Genomic DNA, 22,844 nt, shown 5'->3' on the forward strand with positions numbered 1-22,844 from the left:
TCTCTTCGTCATACTTCACCCAAGTTTAAGCTTTATAATTACACAGCAGTCTAGCACTTACTGGTATTGAAGTAATCCTTAAATTCTAATTCAGTTCAATTACAGGAACCACAGAACCAAATGATTTCCCATAGACGGTAATGTTAACATTTACCACTGTCCTGCTTAAATGGAGTTTTCAACTCTGGTCCACTAGCCATAATTTTGAAGAATGTCATCTCGCAAAACTGAAAATAGAATATTTAAAAATTCTTTGAATTTGAACTTTTTTTATATGAGGGACCACCATATTGTATTGAATTCAGCACCAAAATCTCACCTTAATTTACAACAAATTACACACTTGATTAACTTCCCCTGACAAAAACAGACTAGAAAAAACAACAACTTTTTTTCTATATATTGTACATCTACATGTATTTCCCATCCCACATATAAAACTTTGGAAACTTTTTTGACCTAAATATCCAATCAGTAGGCCTCGATGCATTCACCTTCCTATTAAACCTTCTGCCCAAATGGGGAAAACAGGTCCCTTCAAGTGTAATTTGATTGATAAACAAGAACAACATGGAAATTACAGGTCCGTAGTCCTCAGCTCTAAAATAATGTTTGATAAATAAACAGGTCTGAAGTAGTGCGATCTTTGTATTGGATAAGGACACAGGGGCTTGGCACGATTGTATAAATGATAGTCCATATGTAGTGACGCCACTATAATACATGTACAGTGGACCCTCGATTATCCGAACACCTTCGTTCCCAGTCCAAACCGTCCGGATTACGAGTTTTCCGGACTACCGAATTTCGTGTACCAGGTCAAAAAAATTGTCGTGTAAGAGTTATCTCCCTTGATTATATACAATCCGGGACGTTTCATAAACACGTCTAATTGTCAGACTTTTTAACAATAAATATACTTATGTTTCTGATATGATTCTTGTTTTGTTTCGTAGAAAGTAAAAAATAAACTATGTTTTTAAAAGAACATGTAAAGTGAAAGTTGTTTTATTTATAGCGGGCATATGTGACTAACAAACAACACACATATGTGTCACGTCCCGGAGGTTCACAAACAAGTAGAAATTACAAACGTTAAATACCTTCAATAAAATACCCGGATTTTACAACTTACCGTCAGTCCATGTTTTTTTTATGATTTTTACGTACCAGAAACCCCAAGCTATCTATTTAAAAGTACGCGACACCAGCGAGAACTACCCAAGATGTCCGATAATTATTAAACCCGTATTCACTTAACAATGTGACGCTTAGTTAAGTATCAGACGACTATTGACTAATTTGTGTGTAATCAACCCAGTTCTTGTGATCACTGCTTAATACGTAAATGTGTGTTACAAAGCCGATATCCGTGTTTACCTAATACAAGTGTTAATGATGTTAATTACCGATCATAAATTTATTACATGTATATGAGATAGTTTAATTATCGTATCAGGTAATGTATGTTTGTGCATAAATTCTGTAACATTTAGGTCGTAGAGAAAAAGCAATGTACCTTTATAAAAACAAAAGCTACCCATTGTAACACAGGTAAACACCCGGGGCTATGACCTGGCAGCGGTCGCTATGACTACGCACAGTGTCAAGCGATAGTCTGTACAGCTGTCGACACGGGTGACTTGCCCCGACATTTTTTTCTCCTCGTGGTGAAAAAATCGTCCGGATTATTGAGGGAAATTTACTAATGAAAAGTACGTTCCGTTCCCAAAATGGGCTTCCGGAATCGGAATCCGAATTTCCGGACTGGTGAGTACAAATAACGTTACGGAAATCCGTTCCCGTGCATTTCCGTCCGGACTGTGAGGTTTCCGGACTATCGGCGTCCGGATTATCGCGGGTCCACTGTATATATAGACTATCATTTATAAAATCGTGCCAAGCCCCTGTGGATAAGGACATGATTAGGTTGCGTTAAAGATTTCCGCATTTTGGAGATGAAACAAAAATTAATGGATTCTGTCTGTGTGTTTTCTGAATAAACATCATGATTGTGCTGAAGTTACATATCATCAGACAAATCACTAAACTCACAAATATAAAATGTATTTTATTTATTTAATACATGGGTTCTACATCCGCCATAATGGCCTTGTGAAGAATGGAATGTCACTATAGTTAGAAAATAGTTCATGTATACAATTGAAATGCCCGAAAGTTCTTCAGGATTGTCAACATAGATTTCGGAAAATAAAATAATAATATATAAGAAAGACACATAGCTTAGACTCCTGCTTGTTGCCAATGTTCCTGAATCATGTAAAAAATATGATATACTATTTTTTCGAAAATTTTGTTCTTTCACTTTCGTATTCCTGTAGGTCGCTGGGTTTCTCTGTGACTCTATTGTTTACGCATACAAGTACTCGTACGGTAGTGAGGAACTATCTCAGACAGACCCCGCCCACCCTCAAGGGGAGAGAGACCTACTGTTTGACCCCGCGGAGGACAGAGGAGTAGCCGGACAGTTCGTGACCCTTTGTCCGGACTCCTCCATTCTCGGAGATAGACTGCTGGAGGTTGTAACCAGTATGTCGGAAGAACAACATATTTCGGCTTCATGTAAGTTTGGAAAATCTAATACAGTGGTAGCAAGGTTAACAGGAAATGCTCGGAATGCTCAGTACAGTAGAGCATAAGCAGGAAACTTAATTTCCCAATGTAAATATTTAAGGTTCTGCATGACAATGTATAGAGGTTACAGAACGAGTGGTTGTTGGATATGGAATTTATTTCACATGAATAAGTTATTTATTAAAAGATATGAAAGACACGAGCTTCAGCGAGGGTCTGTAGCATGCTGGGATAAAGTGCCAAATATGTTAAATTAATAACAAAGTTCAGGTGACCGTTAAGGCCCATGGGCCTCTTGTTTTATGTTTACATATCACAGGGTGATCGATTGTTTCTACTGTTGCAGTGCTGTCTGTCCAGACTGAACTTCTCATCCTGTCCCATACCTGTCATACCAACGCCTGTAATATGGAGGGAATCTCCCACGTACTGAGATCGGCCCGCACCATCACCGTCAGTCTGGCCAACACACACAACTTCTCTCTCATGGTACGTACTGAGGTCAGAGGTCACGGTCAGTCTGGCCAACACACACGACCTCTCACTCATGGTACTTTCTGAGGTCAGAGGTCACGGTCAGTCTGGCCAACATACACAACTTCTCTCTCATGGTACGTACTGAGGTCAGAGGTCACGGTCAGTCTGGCTAACACACACAACTTCTCACTCATGGTAGGTACTGAGGTCAGAGGTCAGACATCACGGTCAGTCTGTCCAACATACACAACTTCTCACTCATGGTATGTACTGAGGTCAGAGGTCAGACATCACGGTCAGTCTGTCCAACACACAACTTCTCACTCATGGTAGGTACTGAGGTCAGAGGTCAGACATCACTGTCAGTCTGGTCAACACACACAACTTCTCCCTCATGGTATGTACTGAGGTCAGAGGTCAGACATCACGGTCAGTCTGGTCAACACACACAACTTCTCCCTCATGGTATGTACTGAGGTCAGAGGTCACAGTCAGTCTGGCCAACACACACAACTTCTCACTCATGGTAGGTACTGAGGTCAGAGGTCACTGTCAGTCTGGCCAACACACACAACTTCTCACTCATGGTAGGTACTGAGGTCAGAGGTCAGACATCACCGTCAGTCTGGCCAACATACACAACTTCTCAATCATGGTAGGTACTGAGGTCAAAGGTCAGACATCACGGTCAGTCTGTCCAACACACAACTTCTCACTCATGGGAGGTACTGAGGTCAGAGGTCACGGTCAGTCTGGCCAACACACACAACTTCTCACTCATGGTATGTACTGAGGTCAGAGGTCAGACATCACAGTCAGTCTGGTCAACACACACAACTTCTCACTCATGGTACGTACTGAGGTCAGAGGTCACGATCAGTCTGGCCAACACACACGACCTCTCACTCATGGTACGTACTGAGGTCAGAGGTCACGGTCAGTCTGGCCAACACACACAACTTCTCACTCATGGTACGTACTGAGGTCAGAGGTCACAGTCAGTCTGGTCAACACACACAACTTCTCCCTCATGGTATGTACTGAGGTCAGAGGTCATTGTCAGTCTGACCAAAATACACAACTTCTCACTCATGGTACGTACTGAGGTCAGATGTCAGACATCACGGTCAGTCTGGCCAACACACACAACTTCTCACTCATGGTATGTACTGAGGTCAGAGGTCATGGTCAGTCTGACCAAAATACACAACTTCTCACTCATGGTACGTACTGAGGTCAGAGGTCACAGTCAGTCTGGTCAACACACACAACTTCTCACTCATGGTACATACTGAGGTCAGAGGTCACTGTCAGTCTGGCCAACACACACAACTTCTCACTCATGGTACGTACTGAGGTCAGAGGTCACTGTCAGTCTGGCCAACACACACAACTTCTCACTCATGGTAGGTACTGAGGTCAGAGGTCACGGTCAGTCTGGCCAACACACACGACCTCTCACTTATGGTACGTACTGAGGTCAGAGGTCATGGTCAGAGGTCAGACATCACGGTCAGTCTGGCCAACACACACGACCTCTCACTCATGGTACGTACTGAGGTCAGAGGTCATGGTCAGAGGTCAGACATCATGGTCAGTCTGGCCAACACACTCAAACTTCTCATTCATGGTATGAAATCCTCAGTAATTATAAGTCGGTCTAGTCTGTGTTGTTAGAAAGTTTCTCCAGAATGGTTTGACATTTATTAATTATCAAGTCTGAGACTTACAGTAGATTTTCAACATCATCTAATGAAACACAAAACCCAAACTTAGTCCTTCAGTAAAATGGATTTAGTCAGAATTTATTTGACTAAAAATTTAACTAACTATTTGAAAATATATTTTTAAGCATGCTTCTTGAATTATACATGTTTGATTGGATTTAGTAAACTAGTTTATATCTCATGTAAAGTTACTATAGTAACAGACTTTTTAAAATAAAATAGTGATTACATTATTAGATAATTATGTTGGATTGATCCTCTAAGTACAAAATTTGATATATATTATGATATGGCAAGTACAAAATCTGTGGCCTCAAAATTCTACATTCAACGACTCTGGCTATTTACCGGTGATAAAACCAACAAGCAATTTAACATCTTTATTTAATACATAAGGATACTTGCATGCATATTGTACATTTTACCACAAACAGGAACATTCCATTTGTTTTTATCATGAATAGTTGTCCTTGATGTTGGAAGAATATTTAAAACAGAATTTAAGGTTAGTTTTCAGATTTATGTTGGTTTGATAAATAAAACTTCTTTACGCAAGTGACAGATTTTACTTACGGTATATATATGATCCCAATGATGTGTCACCAATGCACACGTCTTATGAAATACTTGACCATCTGTCTTCTTGATCGCAGAACTTTTACAAATAAAATTTTTTGGGGAAAATTTTATTTAAAATGCCCCTTGTCTTGTTTGATTCTGATGTGCCTGATACAAATCTGTACAATTATTATCATCAGGTACGACTGCTAACAGGGGTTGGCCGATTCAGTGAGATGACCTACATATTTGACAGCCTCAAGATAAATGAGCACTTTGAGCTTCTGCTGAAAAAAGGAATAGAAAAGGTGAGTAAAGATGTTACAGAATGTATTTCTATAATGTTTAATGTGAAAGGGAGCTATGTCATACAACTTCTATACTACAATGTAATACGACTTCTATACTACAATGTTAAACGTGTAAGGGAGCTATGTCATACGACGTCTATACTACAATGTCATACGACGTCTATACTACAATGTTAAACGTGTAAGGGAGCTATGTCATACGACTTCTGTACTACAATGTTAAACGTGTAAGGGAGCTATGTCATACGACTTCTGTACTACAATGTAATACGACTTCTATACTACAATGTTAAACGTGTAAGGGAGCTATGTCATACGACTTCTATACTACAATGTTAAATGTGTAGGGGAGCTATGTCATACGACTTCTGTACTACAATGTTAAACGTGTAGGGGAGCTATGTCATACGACTTCTATACTACAATGTTGAACATGTAAGGGAGCTATGTCATACGACTTCTATATGACAATGTTAAATGTGTAAGGGAGCTATGTCATACGACTTCTATACTACAATATTAAACGTGTAAGGGAGCTATGTCATACGACTTCTATACTACAATATTAAACGTGTAAGAGAGCTATGTCATACGACTTCTATACTACAATATTAAACGTGTAAGAGAGCTATGTCATACGAGTTCTATACTACAATGTTTAATGTGTAAGGGAGCTATGTCATACGACTTCTATACTACAATGTTTAACGAGTAAGGGAGCTATGTCATACGACTTCTGTACTACAATGTTAAACGTGTAAGGGAGCTATGTCATACAACTTCTATACTATAATGTCATACGACTTCTATACTACAATGTTAAATGTATAAGGGAGCTATGCCATACGACTTCTATATGACAATGTTAAACGTGTAGGGGAGCTATGTCATACGACTTCTATACTACAATGTTGAACATGTAAGGGAGCTATGTCATACGACTTCTATATGACAATGTTAAACATGTAAGGGAGCTATGTCATACGACTTCTATACTACAATGTTGAACATGTAAGGGAGCTATGTCATACGACTTCTATATGACAATGTTAAACATGTAAGGGAGCTATGTCATACGACTTCTATACTACAATGTTAAACGTGTAAGGGGAGCTATGTCATACGACTTCTATACTACAATGTTAAACGTGTAAGGGAGCTATGTCATACGACTTCTATACTACAATGTTAAACATGTAAGGGAGCTATGTCATACGACTTCTATACTACAATGTTAAACGTGTGAGGGAGCTATGTCATACGACTTCTATACTACAATGTTAAACGTGTAAGGGAGCTATGTCATACGACTTCTATACTACAATGTTAAAGTGTAAGGGAGCTATGTCATACGACTATACTACAATGTCATACGACTTCTATACTACAATGTTAAACATGTAAGGGAGCTATGTCATACGACATCTATACTACAATGTCATACGACTTCTATACTACAATGTTAAACATGTAAGTGAGCTATGTCATACGACTTCTATACTACAATGTCATACGACTTCTATACTACAATGTTAAACGTGTAAGGGAGCTATGTCATACGACTTCTATACTACAATGTTGAACATGTAAGGGAGCTATGTCATACGACTTCTATACTACAATGTTAAACATGTAAGGGAGCTATGTCATACGACTTCTGTACTACAATGTTTAACGTGTAAGGGAGCTATGTCATACGACTTCTATACTACAATATCATACGACTTCTATACTACAATGTTAAACGTGTAAGGGGAGCTATGTCATACGACTTCTATACTACAATGTTAAACGTGTAAGGGATCTATGTCATACGACTTCTATACTACAATGTTAAACGTGTAAGGGATCTATGTCATACGACTTCTATACTACAATGTAAAACGACTTCTATACTACAATGTTAAACATGTAAGGGAGCTATGTCATACGACTTCTATACTACAATGTTAAACGTGTAAGGGAGCTATGTCATACGACATCTATACTACAATGTTAAACATGTAAGGGAGCTATGTCATACGACTTCTATACTACAATGTTAAACATGTAAGGGAGCTATGTCATACGACTTCTGTACTACAATGTTAAAGTGTAAGGGAGCTATGTCATACGACTTCTGTACTACAATGTTAAAGTGTAAGGGAGCTATGTCATACGACTTCTATACTACAATGTTAACGAGTAAGGGAGCTATGTCATACAACTTCTATACTACAATGTAATACGACTTCTATATTATAATGTCATACGACTTCTGTACTACAATGTTAAACGTGTAGGGGAGCTATGTCATACGACTTCTGTACTACAATGTTAAACGTGTAAGGGAGCTATGTCATACGACTTCTGTACTACAATGTTAAACGTGTAAGGGAGCTATGTCATACGACTATACTACAATGTTAAACATGTAAGGGAGCTATGTCATACGACTTCTATACTACAATGTTAATCATGTAAGGGAGCTATGTCATACGACTTCTATACTACAATGTTAAACATGTAAGGGAGCTATGTCATACCACTTCTATACTACAATGTTAAACATGTAAGGGAGCTATGTCATACGACTTCTATACTACAATGTCATACGACTTCTATACTACAATGTTAAACGTGTAAGGGAGCTATGTCATACGACTATACTACAATGTTAAACATGTAAGGGAGCTATGTCATACGACTTCCATACTACAATGTTAAACATGTAAGGGAGCTATGTCATACGACTTCTATACTACAATGTCATACGACTTCTATACTACAATGTTAAACATGTGAGGGAGCTATGTCATACGACTTCTATACTACAATGTAAAACGACTTCTATACTACAATGTTAAACGTGTAAGGGAGCTATGTCATACGACTTCTGTACTACAATGTCATACGACTTCTGTACTACAATGTTAAACGTGTAAGGGAGCTATGTCATACGACTTCTGTACTACAATGTCATACGACTTCTATACTACAATGTTAAACATGTAAGGGAGCTATGTCATACGACTTCTGTACTACAATGTCATACGACTTCTATACTACAATGTTAAACGTGTAAGGGAGCTATGTCATATGACTTCTATACTACAATGTTAAACATGTAAGGGAGCTATGTCATACGACTTCTATACTACAATGTTAAACATGTAAGGGAGCTATGTCATACGACTTCTATACTACAATGTTAAACATGTAAGGGAGCTATGTCATACGACTTCTATACTACAATGTTTAACGAGTAAGGGAGCTATGTCATACGACTTCTATACTACAATGTTAAACATGTAAGGGAGCTATGTCATACGACTTCTATACTACAATGTTTAACGTGTAAGGGACCTATGTCATACGACTTCTGTACTACAATGTTAAACGTGTAAGGGAGCTATGTCATACGACTGTACTACCATGTTAAACATGTGAGGGAGCTATGTCATACGACTTCTATACTACAATGTCATACGACTTCTATACTACAATGTTAAACGTGTAAGGGAGCTATGTCATATGACTTCTATACTACAATGTTAAACATGTAAGGGAGCTATGTCATACGACTTCTATACTACAATGTTAAACGTGTAAGGGAGCTATGTCATACGACATCTGTACTACAATGTTGAACATTGAAGGGAGCTATGTCATACGACTTCTATACTACAATGTTAAACGTGTAAGGGAGCTATGTCATACGACTTCTATACTACAATGTCATACGACTTCTATACTACAATGTTAAACGTGTAAGGGAGCTATGTCATACGACTTCTATACTACAATGTTAGACGTGTAGGGGAGCTATGTCATACGACTATACGACAATGTTGAACATGTAAGGGAGCTATGTCATACGACTTCTGTACTACAATGTTAAACGTGTAAGGGAGCTATGTCATACGACTTCTGTACTACAATGTCATACGACTTCTATACTACAATGTTAAACGTGTAAGGGAGCTATGTCATACGACTTCTATACTACAATGTTAAACGTGTAGGGGAGCTATGTCATACGACTTCTGTACTACAATGTTAAACATGTAAGGGAGCTATGTCATACGACTTCTATACTACAATGTTAAACATGTGAGGGAGCTATGTCATACGACTTCTGTACTACAATGTTAAACATGTAAGGGAGCTATGTCATACAACTTCTATACTATAATGTCATACGACTTCTGTACCACAATGTTAAACGTGTGAGGGAGCTATGTCATACGACTTCTATACTACAATGTTAAACGTGTAAGGGAGCTATGTCATACGACTTCTGTACTACAATGTTAAACATGTGAGGGAGCTATGTCATACGACTTCTATACTACAATGTTAAACGTGTAAGGGAGCTATGTCATACGACTTCTGTACTACAATGTTAAACGTGTAAGGGAGCTATGTCATACGACTTCTATACTACAATGTTAAACATGTGAGGGAGCTATGTCATACGACTTCTGTACTACAATGTTAAACATGTAAGGGAGCTATGTCATACAACTTCTATACTATAATGTCATACGACTTCTGTACCACAATGTTAAACGTGTAGGGGAGCTATGTCATACAACTTCTATACTACAATGTTATACGACTTCTATACTACAATGTTAAACATGTGAGGGAGCTATGTCATACGACTTCTATACTACAATGTCATACGACATCTATACTACAATGTTAAACGTGTAAGTGAGCTATGTCATACGACTTCTATACTTCAATGTTAAACGTGTAAGGGAGCTATGTCATACGACTTCTATACTACAATGTTAAACATGTAAGGGAGCTATGTCATACGACTTCTATACTACAATGTCATACGACTTCTATACTACAATGTCATACGACTATACTACAGTGTTAAACATGTAAGAGAGCTATGTCATACGACTTCTGTACTACAATGTCATACGACTTCTATACTACAATGTCATACGACTTCTATACTACAATGTTAAACGTGTAAGGGAGCTATGTCATACGACTTCTATACTACAATGTCATACGACTTCTATACTACAATGTCATACGACTTCTATACTACAATGTCATACGACTTCTATACTACAATGTAAAACGTGTAAGGGAGCTATGTCATATGACTTCTATACTACAATGTTAAACATGTAAGGGAGCTATGTCATACGACTTCTATACTACAATGTTAAACGTGTAAGGGAGCTATGTCATACGACTTCTATATGACAATGTTAAACGTGTAAGGGAGCTATGTCATACGACTTCTGTACTAAAATGTTAAATATGTAAGGGAGCTATGTCATACGACTTCTATACTACAATGTTAAACATGTGAGGGAGCTATGTCATACGACTTCTGTACTAAAATGTTAAACATGTAAGGGAGCTATGTCATACGACATCTATACTACAATGTCATACGACTTCTGTACTACAATGTTAAACGTGTAAGGGAGCTATGTCATACGACTTCTATACTACAATGTTAAACGTGTAAGGGAGCTATGTCATACGACTTCTGTACTACAATGTTAAACATGTAAGGGAACTATGTCATACGACATCTGTACTACAATGTTTAACGTGTAAGGGAGCTATGTCATACGACTTCTATACGACAATGTTAAACATGTAAGGGAGCTATGTCATACGACTTCTGTACTACAATGTTAAACGTGTAAGGGAGCTATGTCATACGACTTCTATACTACAATGTTAAACATGTAAGGGAGCTATGTCATAGAGATCTATACTACAATGTAAAACGAGTAAGGGAGCTATGTCATACGACTTCTATACGACAATGTTAAACATGTAAGGGAGCTATGTCATACGACTTCTGTACTACAATGTTTAACGTGTAAGGGAGCTATGTCATACGACTTCTGTACTACAATGTTAAACATGTAAGGGAGCTATGTCATACGACTTCTGTACTACAATGTTAAACATGTAAGGGAGCTATGTCATACGACTTCTATACTACAATGTTAAACATGTAAGGGAGCTATGTCATACAACTTCTATATGACAATGTTAAACGTGTAAGGGAGCTATGTCATACGACTTATATACTACAATGTCATACGACTTCTGTACTAAAATGTTAAACATGTAAGGGAGCTATGTCATACGACTTCTATACTACAATGTCATACGACTTATATACTACAATGTCATACGACATCTATACGACAATGTTAAACATGTAAGGGAGCTATGTCATACGACTTCTATACTACAATGTCATACGACTTCTATACTACAATGTTAAACATGTAAGGGAGCTATGTCATACGACTTCTATACTACAATGTTAAACATGTAAGGGAGCTATGTCATACGACTTCTATACTACAATGTTAAACGTGTAAGGGATCTATGTCATACGACTTCTATACTACAATGTTAAACATGTAAGGGAGCTATGTCATACGACTTCTGTACTACAATGTTAAACGTGTAAGGGAGCTATGTCATACGACTTCTATACTACAATGTTAAACATGTAAGGGAGCTATGTCATACGACTTCTATACTACAATGTTAAACATGTAAGGGATCTATGTCATACGACTTCTATACTACAATGTTAAACATGTAAGGGAGCTATGTCATACGACTTCTATACTACAATGTTAAACGTGTAAGGGAGCTATGTCATACGACTTCTGTACTACAATGTTAAACATGTGAGGGAGCTATGTCATACGACTTCTATACTACAATGTTAAACATGTAAGGGAGCTATGTCATACGACTTCTGTACTACAATGTTAAACGTGTAAGGGAGCTATGTCATACGACTTCTGTACTACAATGTTAAACATGTGAGGGAGCTATGTCATACGACTTCTATACTACAATGTTAAACATGTAAGGGAGCTATGTCATACGACTTCTGTACTACAATGTTAAACGTGTAAGGGATCTATGTCATACGACTTCTATACTACAATGTTAAACATGTAAGGGAGCTATGTCATACGACTTCTGTACTACAATGTTAAACGTGTAAGGGATCTATGTCATACGACTTCTATACTACAATGTTAAACGTGTAAGGGAGCTATGTCATACGACTTCTGTACTACAATGTTAAACATGTGAGGGAGCTATGTCATACGACTTCTATACTACAATGTTAAACATGTAAGGGAGCTATGTCATACGACTTCTGTACTACAATGTTAAACGTGTAAGGGATCTATGTCATACGACTTCTATACTACAATGTTAAACGTGTAAGGGAGCTATGTCATACGACTTCTGTACTACAATGTTAAACGTGTAAGGGAGCTATGTCATACGACTTCTATACTACAATGTTAAACGTGTAAGGGATCTATGTCATACGACTTCTATACTACAATGTTAAACGAGTAAGGGAGCTATGTCATACGACATCTATACTACAATGTTAAACATGTAAGGGAGCTATGTCATACGACTTCTATACTATAATGTCATACGACATCTATACTACAATGTTAAACGTGTAAGGGAGCTATGTCATACGACTTCTGTACTACAATGTTAAACGTGTAAGGGATCTATGTCATACGACTTCTATACTACAATGTTAAACATGTAAGGGAGCTATGTCATACGACTTCTATACTATAATGTCATACGACATCTATACTACAATGTTAAACGTGTAAGGGAGCTATGTCATACGACTTCTGTACTACAATGTTAAACGTGTAAGGGATCTATGTCATACGACTTCTATACTACAATGTTAAACATGTAAGGGAGCTATGTCATACGACATCTATACTACAATGTTAAACGTGTAAGGGAGCTATGTCATACGACTTCTATACTACAATGTTAAACGTGTGAGGGAGCTATGTCATACGACTTCTATACTACAATGTCATACGACATCTATACTACAATGTTAAACGTGTAAGGGAGCTATGTCATACGACTTCTATACTACAATGTCATACGACATCTATACTACAATGTTAAACGTGTAAGTGAGCTATGTCATACGACTTCTATACTTCAATGTTAAACGTGTAAGGGAGCTATGTCATACGACTTCTATACTACAATGTTAAACATGTAAGGGAGCTATGTCATACGACTTCTATACTACAATGTTAAACGTGTAAGGGAGCTATGTCATACGACTTCTATACTACAATGTCATACGACTATACTACAGTGTTAAACATGTAAGAGAGCTATGTCATACGACTTCTGTACTACAATGTCATACGACTTCTATACTACAATGTCATACGACTTCTATACTACAATGTTAAACGTGTAAGGGAGCTATGTCATACGACTTCTATACTACAATGTCATACGACTTCTATACTACAATGTCATACGACTTCTATACTACAATGTAAAACGTGTAAGGGAGCTATGTCATATGACTTCTATACTACAATGTTAAACATGTAAGGGAGCTATGTCATACGACTTCTATACTACAATGTTAAACGTGTAAGGGAGCTATGTCATACGACTTCTATATGACAATGTTAAACGTGTAAGGGAGCTATGTCATACGACTTCTGTACTAAAATGTTAAATATGTAAGGGAGCTATGTCATACGACTTCTATACTACAATGTTAAACATGTGAGGGAGCTATGTCATACGACTTCTGTACTAAAATGTTAAACATGTAAGGGAGCTATGTCATACGACATCTATACTACAATGTCATACGACTTCTGTACTACAATGTTAAACGTGTAAGGGAGCTATGTCATACGACTTCTATACTACAATGTTAAACGTGTAAGGGAGCTATGTCATACGACTTCTGTACTACAATGTTAAACATGTAAGGGAACTATGTCATACGACATCTGTACTACAATGTTTAACGTGTAAGGGAGCTATGTCATACGACTTCTATACGACAATGTTAAACATGTAAGGGAGCTATGTCATACGACTTCTGTACTACAATGTTAAACGTGTAAGGGAGCTATGTCATACGACTTCTATACTACAATGTTAAACATGTAAGGGAGCTATGTCATAGAGATCTATACTACAATGTAAAACGAGTAAGGGAGCTATGTCATACGACTTCTATACGACAATGTTAAACATGTAAGGGAGCTATGTCATACGACTTCTGTACTACAATGTTTAACGTGTAAGGGAGCTATGTCATACGACTTCTGTACTACAATGTTAAACATGTAAGGGAGCTATGTCATACGACTTCTGTACTACAATGTTAAACATGTAAGGGAGCTATGTCATACGACTTCTATACTACAATGTTAAACATGTAAGGGAGCTATGTCATACAACTTCTATATGACAATGTTAAACGTGTAAGGGAGCTATGTCATACGACTTATATACTACAATGTCATACGACTTCTGTACTAAAATGTTAAACATGTAAGGGAGCTATGTCATACGACTTCTATACTACAATGTCATACGACTTATATACTACAATGTCATACGACATCTATACGACAATGTTAAACATGTAAGGGAGCTATGTCATACGACTTCTATACTACAATGTCATACGACTTCTATACTACAATGTTAAACGTGTAAGGGAGCTATGTCATACGACTTCTATACTACAATGTTAAACATGTAAGGGAGCTATGTCATACGACTTCTATACTACAATGTTAAACGTGTAAGGGAGCTATGTCATACGACTTCTATACTACAATGTTAAACATGTAAGGGAGCTATGTCATACGACTTCTGTACTACAATGTTAAACGTGTAAGGGAGCTATGTCATACGACTTCTATACTACAATGTTAAACATGTAAGGGAGCTATGTCATACGACTTCTATACTACAATGTTAAACGTGTAAGGGAGCTATGTCATACGACTTCTGTACTACAATGTTAAACATGTGAGGGAGCTATGTCATACGACTTCTATACTACAATGTTAAACATGTAAGGGAGCTATGTCATACGACTTCTGTACTACAATGTTAAACGTGTAAGGGAGCTATGTCATACGACTTCTGTACTACAATGTTAAACATGTGAGGGAGCTATGTCATACGACTTCTATACTACAATGTTAAACATGTAAGGGAGCTATGTCATACGACTTCTGTACTACAATGTTAAACGTGTAAGGGATCTATGTCATACGACTTCTATACTACAATGTTAAACATGTAAGGGAGCTATGTCATACGACTTCTGTACTACAATGTTAAACGTGTAAGGGATCTATGTCATACGACTTCTATACTACAATGTTAAACGTGTAAGGGAGCTATGTCATACGACTTCTGTACTACAATGTTAAACATGTGAGGGAGCTATGTCATACGACTTCTATACTACAATGTTAAACGTGTAAGGGAGCTATGTCATACGACTTCTGTACTACAATGTTAAACGTGTAAGGGATCTATGTCATACGACTTCTATACTACAATGTTAAACGTGTAAGGGAGCTATGTCATACGACTTCTGTACTACAATGTTAAACGTGTAAGGGAGCTATGTCATACGACTTCTATACTACAATGTTAAACGTGTAAGGGATCTATGTCATACGACTTCTATACTACAATGTTAAACGAGTAAGGGAGCTATGTCATACGACATCTATACTACAATGTTAAACATGTAAGGGAGCTATGTCATACGACTTCTATACTATAATGTCATACGACATCTATACTACAATGTTAAACGTGTAAGGGAGCTATGTCATACGACTTCTGTACTACAATGTTAAACGTGTAAGGGATCTATGTCATACGACTTCTATACTACAATGTTAAACATGTAAGGGAGCTATGTCATACGACTTCTGTACTACAGTGTTAAACATGTAAGGGAGCTATGTCATACGACATCTATACTACAATGTTAAACGTGTAAGGGAGCTATGTCATACGACTTCTATACTACAATGTTAAACGTGTGAGGGAGCTATGTCATACGACTTCTATACTACAATGTCATACGACATCTATACTACAATGTTAAACGTGTAAGGGAGCTATGTCATACGACTTCTATACTACAATGTCATACGACATCTATACTACAATGTTAAACGTGTAAGTGAGCTATGTCATACGACTTCTATACTTCAATGTTAAACGTGTAAGGGAGCTATGTCATACGACTTCTATACTACAATGTTAAACATGTAAGGGAGCTATGTCATACGACTTCTATACTACAATGTTAAACGTGTAAGGGAGCTATGTCATACGACTTCTATACTACAATGTCATACGACTATACTACAGTGTTAAACATGTAAGAGAGCTATGTCATACGACTTCTGTACTACAATGTCATACGACTTCTATACTACAATGTCATACGACTTCTATACTACAATGTCATACGACTTCTATACGACAATGTAAAACGTGTAAGGGAGCTATGTCATACGACTTCTATACTACAATGTCATATGACTTCGATACTACAATGTCATACGACTTCTATACTACAATGTCATACGACTTCTATACTACAATGTAAAACGTGTAAGGGAGCTATGTCATATGACTTCTATACTACAATGTTAAACATGTAAGGGAGCTATGTCATACGACGTCTATACTACAATGTTAAACGTGTAAGGGAGCTATGTCATACGACTTCTATACTACAATGTTAAACGAGTAAGGGAGCTATGTCATACGACATCTATACTACAATGTCATACGACTATACTACAAGTCTGAGCACTTATCTCCACCCCCATCATGGCAAGTAACCAAGCATCAAAAATGGAAATGAAATAGAAAAAAAGAGTTGTAGCTTAGTAATGACCTTTGTTATTTGTATCTTGATGATATTTTGAATTGTACGTTGTTGTTAATAGGAAAACAGTTTAAAGATTGCCCTACTGGACTACCTCAAGCGTTACCATCCGTCAGACATCGACACTTACGACATGGTGGCTCACAATTTCCTGATGCACCGAGAGATCGCTCAGATGCTCGAGTCTCGAGCTCGTAGAGGTCTCAACAAGTACAAAGACAAGACATTGGGTATGGAAAAATAAGTATAGACTATAGGTGTAAAAATACAGTATGTACATGTAGAATTTTTACAAGTAACTCAGGCTTACCAAGACGTAACAGGAAACTCACTTACCGAAGTTTAGAGACACAACAGGACTTTATTTTTTATTTAGCTCACTTTGTACAGACATGGGGCCGCGGTGGCCGAGTGGTTTAGGTGTCTCGACACTTTGACACTAGCCCTCCACCTCTGGGTTGCGAGTTCGAAACCTACGTGGGGCAGTTGCCAGGTACTGACCGTAGGCCGGTGGTTTTTCTCCGGGTACTCCGGCTTTCCTCCACCTCCAAAACCTGGCACGTCCTTAAATGACCCTGGCTGTTAATAGGACATTAAGCAAAAACAAACCAAATTGTACAGACATACTATATTGCGGCTCATTCAATATAATAAGAGTCAAAATGTATGGAATTGATTTAAAAGATAAATTCATTGCAGGCTTCTAAATAGTATATTATGATTGTATACATATATTTATACTTATTTGTTATAACAGTTTTGTTTTTGTCTAGCAACATGTAAGAGTTAGTCAGGATTGTAACGTGATGTTTAAAAACCAGCAATAATTACCAGTATATAACACTAGATTGTCTAGGCTACATAGGAATCTTGTTTTTAATGATTAACTGGACTATCTTTTTTTATGTTATGGAGATATAACACCAAAAACGAAGTTTACTTTAAATGAACTTTGGTTTTAGATGAGAGTACACTCTCAAGTTTTTTTGTTTTTTTTATTATTGCTCCATAACAAAAATATATTCAAGATAATCATTTTGGTTTTATTTGCTATACACAATCACTGTGGAAATCCAATTTTATTGACAAACTCTTTTCTCTTAGATATTATTACACCACTGCAAAAGCCAATCAAAAACATTAAACATCATTACAAATGGCGACATCATCTATGTTATTGGCTGGTAACATAAATGTTTAAACCAATGAAAATTCTTGTTACAAGCAAGATTAGATAATATAATGTTGTATCAATGTTTTTTGTTTTTTTTTTAGAAAACACTACTGAAATAAAAACAGACCTTCAGAACATTGTACAAGATTTCACCGAGGCTGCAGAGAGCTACTACAAAGTAAGTCATAAGAAAGTTTTCTTCTCAAAAATAACTCCACTTGATAATTTAGAAAAAAAATGAAAATAAACTACAAAGTGGATCATTAGAAAGTGAAGATTTCTCCTCAGTAATTTAAATAAACTGTTTAGATCAAAATGAAAGTGTCACATGACCCTTTTACTTCAATGAAAGTGTCACATGACCCTTTGACCTCTGTATAATAATGTTTTATTATCCTCAGGAGAGTTGTCTACGCCATGCCCAAACCTGTCTACGTCATGCACGACTGGTTGCTCTCCAACTCCAGCATCTCGCCCCGGTTCTCTCAGTTCTCCATCTCTCACCAGGTGGAGCTGATAAACTCATAGCCTCACACCCAAAGTTTCTTGAGGTATGTGAATTCCTCAGAGTTCAACAACGACAATGACAAACAGTTAATTATTGAGTCAGGTCAATGCCTACATATTTTTTCTTTATATTGATGTATACCCACTGGATCAACTACATGTATTTCATCAAGTTGACTGATCATATTATACATATCAGCTGTTACCTGTGCCCGGAATAGGTGTGCAGTGCGACATAAAAATCATCAGGTTTAATTTCGGACAACTTGGTTTGTCGCATTTACACAGAATGCTGTTGGAATACTCGGGTGCCTCTGAAAACTGTGTTAGGCAAATTGTGATTCTTTGCTTCCATTTTCTTTAGGCTTTGATTGTGAGTGAAACTTACGGCAAGAAGGGAAGTTGGCCAAATGCTCTGTGTCACAATGTGCTGAAAGGTGGTGACTTCCGCTATCTACAAGACTTCAAGTCCCACATCAAACTTACTACAGCCCTGGCATCCGAGACCATAGAAAAGTAAGAGACCATGTCAAAGAAACTTGCTCCCATTTTTTCCAATATTTTTTGTCTAACAATTAAATATTTTACAATTTTTTATTTTCTTTTTTGCTTTATTGTCTATTCCTTCATTTTTCAGATTTCAACAGGAACAAAATCCGTCTGCTCAGTCACTAAACAATCTAAAGAAATTTCTGGAGACTCACTGTAGGGACGTCAAGTTGAAGTACAAGGTTGCACAGGAATTCGGCTTCAGAGATCTCCTGACCACCATGGAGAAGGGAGACAACAGCAGTTATATTCAGGATCTGGTGTACTTGGCCACATAAACTTGGTGTTCATTGCCACGTAAACTTGTTGTGATCAGGAACATGGCCACATAAACTTTGTTTGAACTCAATTCTGTGTACATTGCAACATAAACTTGCTGCCGTGACTAGGAATCATGGATTTAAGACTGAAAGGAAAAATCTAACTTGAAAGAGTATTGTTCACATAAAGATGTATATATCACCAAAACTTTAGTGGGAAGTGAAACTTCTGTAGTAAAACATGTACGAGTGCTTGGTTTACAGTGTATATATAGGTATATTATACAGTAGAACTGACCAAGTGGGATGGACAATTTCTGAGTCCACTATACTATAGTTGTTACTGTGGCTGGCTTTTTGAGGAATATAAACCGATTAACAGTCCATAGTTATGACATCAAACTAACTTTCTATTAATGTTGCCATCTGTCTTTCATATCTGGCTTTTGAGTGCAATACAATTTGATGACCAGTAAGTGTATTTATTTAACAATTAAACTCTTGTTACATTGTATTTATTGTCAATATGAATGCAATATGGGTGACAGATAGATAGAATGACGCCCGTTTATTTTCACTAATTTTTTGTTTGTTTGCTCATTTGAAAGAATGTCATCGTTAAATCAAATTCCTTTCTGAGTTTGATTTGCAACCAATCCGACTAACAGTACAAAGTCTTGCATTGAAGATGATCAACATAGCTCAAAAATGACATCATAGTAATGCAATTGTTTGCAATCATAATCTTTTCTGCGTTTGATTCATTTGAAATGCAGAGCGAAGCATTTCTATGACATTGATCAAAATGAATGTAATAATCACGTCCTGTGAACTGGACTGCATCTATCCGCACATGGATGCAACCCAGATTAACATTGAGGCAACAGGAGGAAGACCGGGTTGCCAAATGTAAATATTTGAACATAATAATGATTTTTTGCAGGATATCAATTTGTATATTAGTCTATAACATGATGTATCAGTATTTAGATGATCGCCATGTTATATTAGACATCACTGCTAGACTTTGATTTATCACAATCAGTCATTAATTATTGTGTGACATTTTGATGACCGCATTCTGAAGTCGATTTGGCTACGCTTTGTTTAAAACCTTGGGTGGTCGGGCCGCACACTTGCTTTTCACTTAGCTGGCTGGGGTTTGATACGCCTTGGTGGACACTAGTGTTGACAGAAAAGACCTGTTAATTCTATAAAATCTTGTATACTTCAGACTTCATTGCACAAGTGCTGCACTGGTCACTTTGTCTGATAAAGGTGAAAAAGTATAGTCACCGAAACGTCACACTTAAAACCAAGTACGGGTTGTGATATACCGAAGTATACTTACATACATATTTATAACCTGAAGAAAATGTTCCATAGTACTGATGTTATTTCATTCTAACATATCCTTTGTATAAAATATGTAAATGGGATGGTTGATGGATATGGGTATTTCAGCTGCATAGTCCAATAGCTAGCTTTTGTGGCTGTGCGGTTGAGTGTCGTGTCTGTGTATGTAAGTTTAGCAATGTCGAGTGTGGTCAGCTCTTGGACCGCTCTGTTGTTTTCTCAGTGCACGTTACATATGTGACTGATTTTAATTCAGCAGAAACAAAACAGCTACAGTAATTTCAATAAAATTTTGCTGCAAGTTTGCTTTGCCAAAAACAAACCAAATTAAGGAATTCTTTGGTTTCAAGCATGAATCAGGTTGAGGGACTCGCAAGTATGGAATGCTTTGACTTCTGTACCATATGAGGAACAAAACAGGTTCAATTTTGCCTCGCCATATATATATAAACTGTACATGTAGTGTCCCCTCCCTGTACACTGATGAGGAAATGGAGAACTTCTGAAATTACATGAAATTTATTTATTACATTTTTACCAGTGAAATATCAAAAATTATTCATTCTATAAAAGTGATATTTTTCATCACATTTTTCACTAGTGGAAAATATCACTTTTGCTGATTTGACCAATCAAATTAATGATTAGAAAATACCAAAATAATTGACCAATCAGAAAGCCCGACATATATGTCAGCACCTGGACAGGGGAAACTACTTTTTTTGTTTACAAATTATCGCTGTAGGCCTAGTTAGCATACGGGGTAGGTTTTTCGTTGATAAAAAAATATAATAAACAGAATATCTAACAGTGTCTTCAGTTATACCAAATATATTTCACTCCTGCGGCTAATATTTTGATATTTTTCACTCGTGCTGCGCACTCGTGAAAAATATCAAAATATTAGCCCCACTCGTGAAATATATTTGGTATTACTGAAGACACTGTTAGATATCCTCTATATATCTACACTATCAATTTGAGAAAAACAACAACTCTTGCACATTGATTTTGATCAGGTTTACATAAACTCAGACTGTAGAAATATTATAATCATGCATGTTGTTTTCAGAAGCTGAAAAATACAATTGGATAAACCGATATATTAAAAAATGCTCCCTTCCATTTCAAGCATTTTATTTTGGTATTTAATGATGATAAAAATGTTGCACATATTGTTTTTAAGTTATTGAATTGTTATTCAAAACTATCTTTCAGGGTAGTAAGTATTGAGTTGGTGGAGAAATAAAGATTAAATTGGAAAATGGAGAGTCTGTATTTTTTTGAAGTTAGTTACAAGCCCCCATGATCACAGTCACCACAATGTCACCAACATCTTTAGGACCAGGGAGGAGGGATGCTCAGAAGGCTGATGGAGGACCAGAGATATTTGTACAAAATAATCTACGAAAGATCTAATACAGCTTCAAGTGTTACCGTCTTATTGTACAACATAATCTAGGAAATATCTATTACACCTGCAAGTGCCCAAGTCTTATAGTATAATTATACAAAATAATCTAGGACTGATCTACTACAGCTTCAAGTGTCCCCATCTAATTACACAAA

General features: G+C 37.0%; 1 protein-coding gene across 2 annotated transcripts in view; it reads left to right on the forward strand.

Moving 5' to 3' along the window:
• The window catches only part of LOC117334520 (spatacsin-like), a 63,617-nt gene extending 41,726 nt beyond the window's left edge, over positions 1-21,891 (forward strand). For both annotated transcript variants that reach the window (XM_033894195.1, XM_033894196.1), the window contains 8 exons: positions 2,343-2,583; positions 2,942-3,084; positions 5,558-5,665; positions 17,491-17,659; positions 18,705-18,781; positions 19,005-19,154; positions 19,475-19,626; positions 19,748-21,891. In XM_033894195.1, the coding sequence (XP_033750086.1) occupies positions 2,343-2,583; positions 2,942-3,084; positions 5,558-5,665; positions 17,491-17,659; positions 18,705-18,781; positions 19,005-19,154; positions 19,475-19,626; positions 19,748-19,937 (1,230 nt within the window). In that variant the 3' untranslated portion in view covers positions 19,938-21,891. The remainder of the gene's footprint in view (positions 1-2,342; positions 2,584-2,941; positions 3,085-5,557; positions 5,666-17,490; positions 17,660-18,704; positions 18,782-19,004; positions 19,155-19,474; positions 19,627-19,747) is intronic.
• Positions 21,892-22,844: the final 953 nt, after the last annotated feature.

The sequence above is a fragment of the Pecten maximus genome, chromosome 9 (assembly GCF_902652985.1).
Source record: "Pecten maximus chromosome 9, xPecMax1.1, whole genome shotgun sequence".
Lineage (NCBI taxonomy): Eukaryota > Metazoa > Mollusca > Bivalvia > Pectinida > Pectinidae > Pecten > Pecten maximus.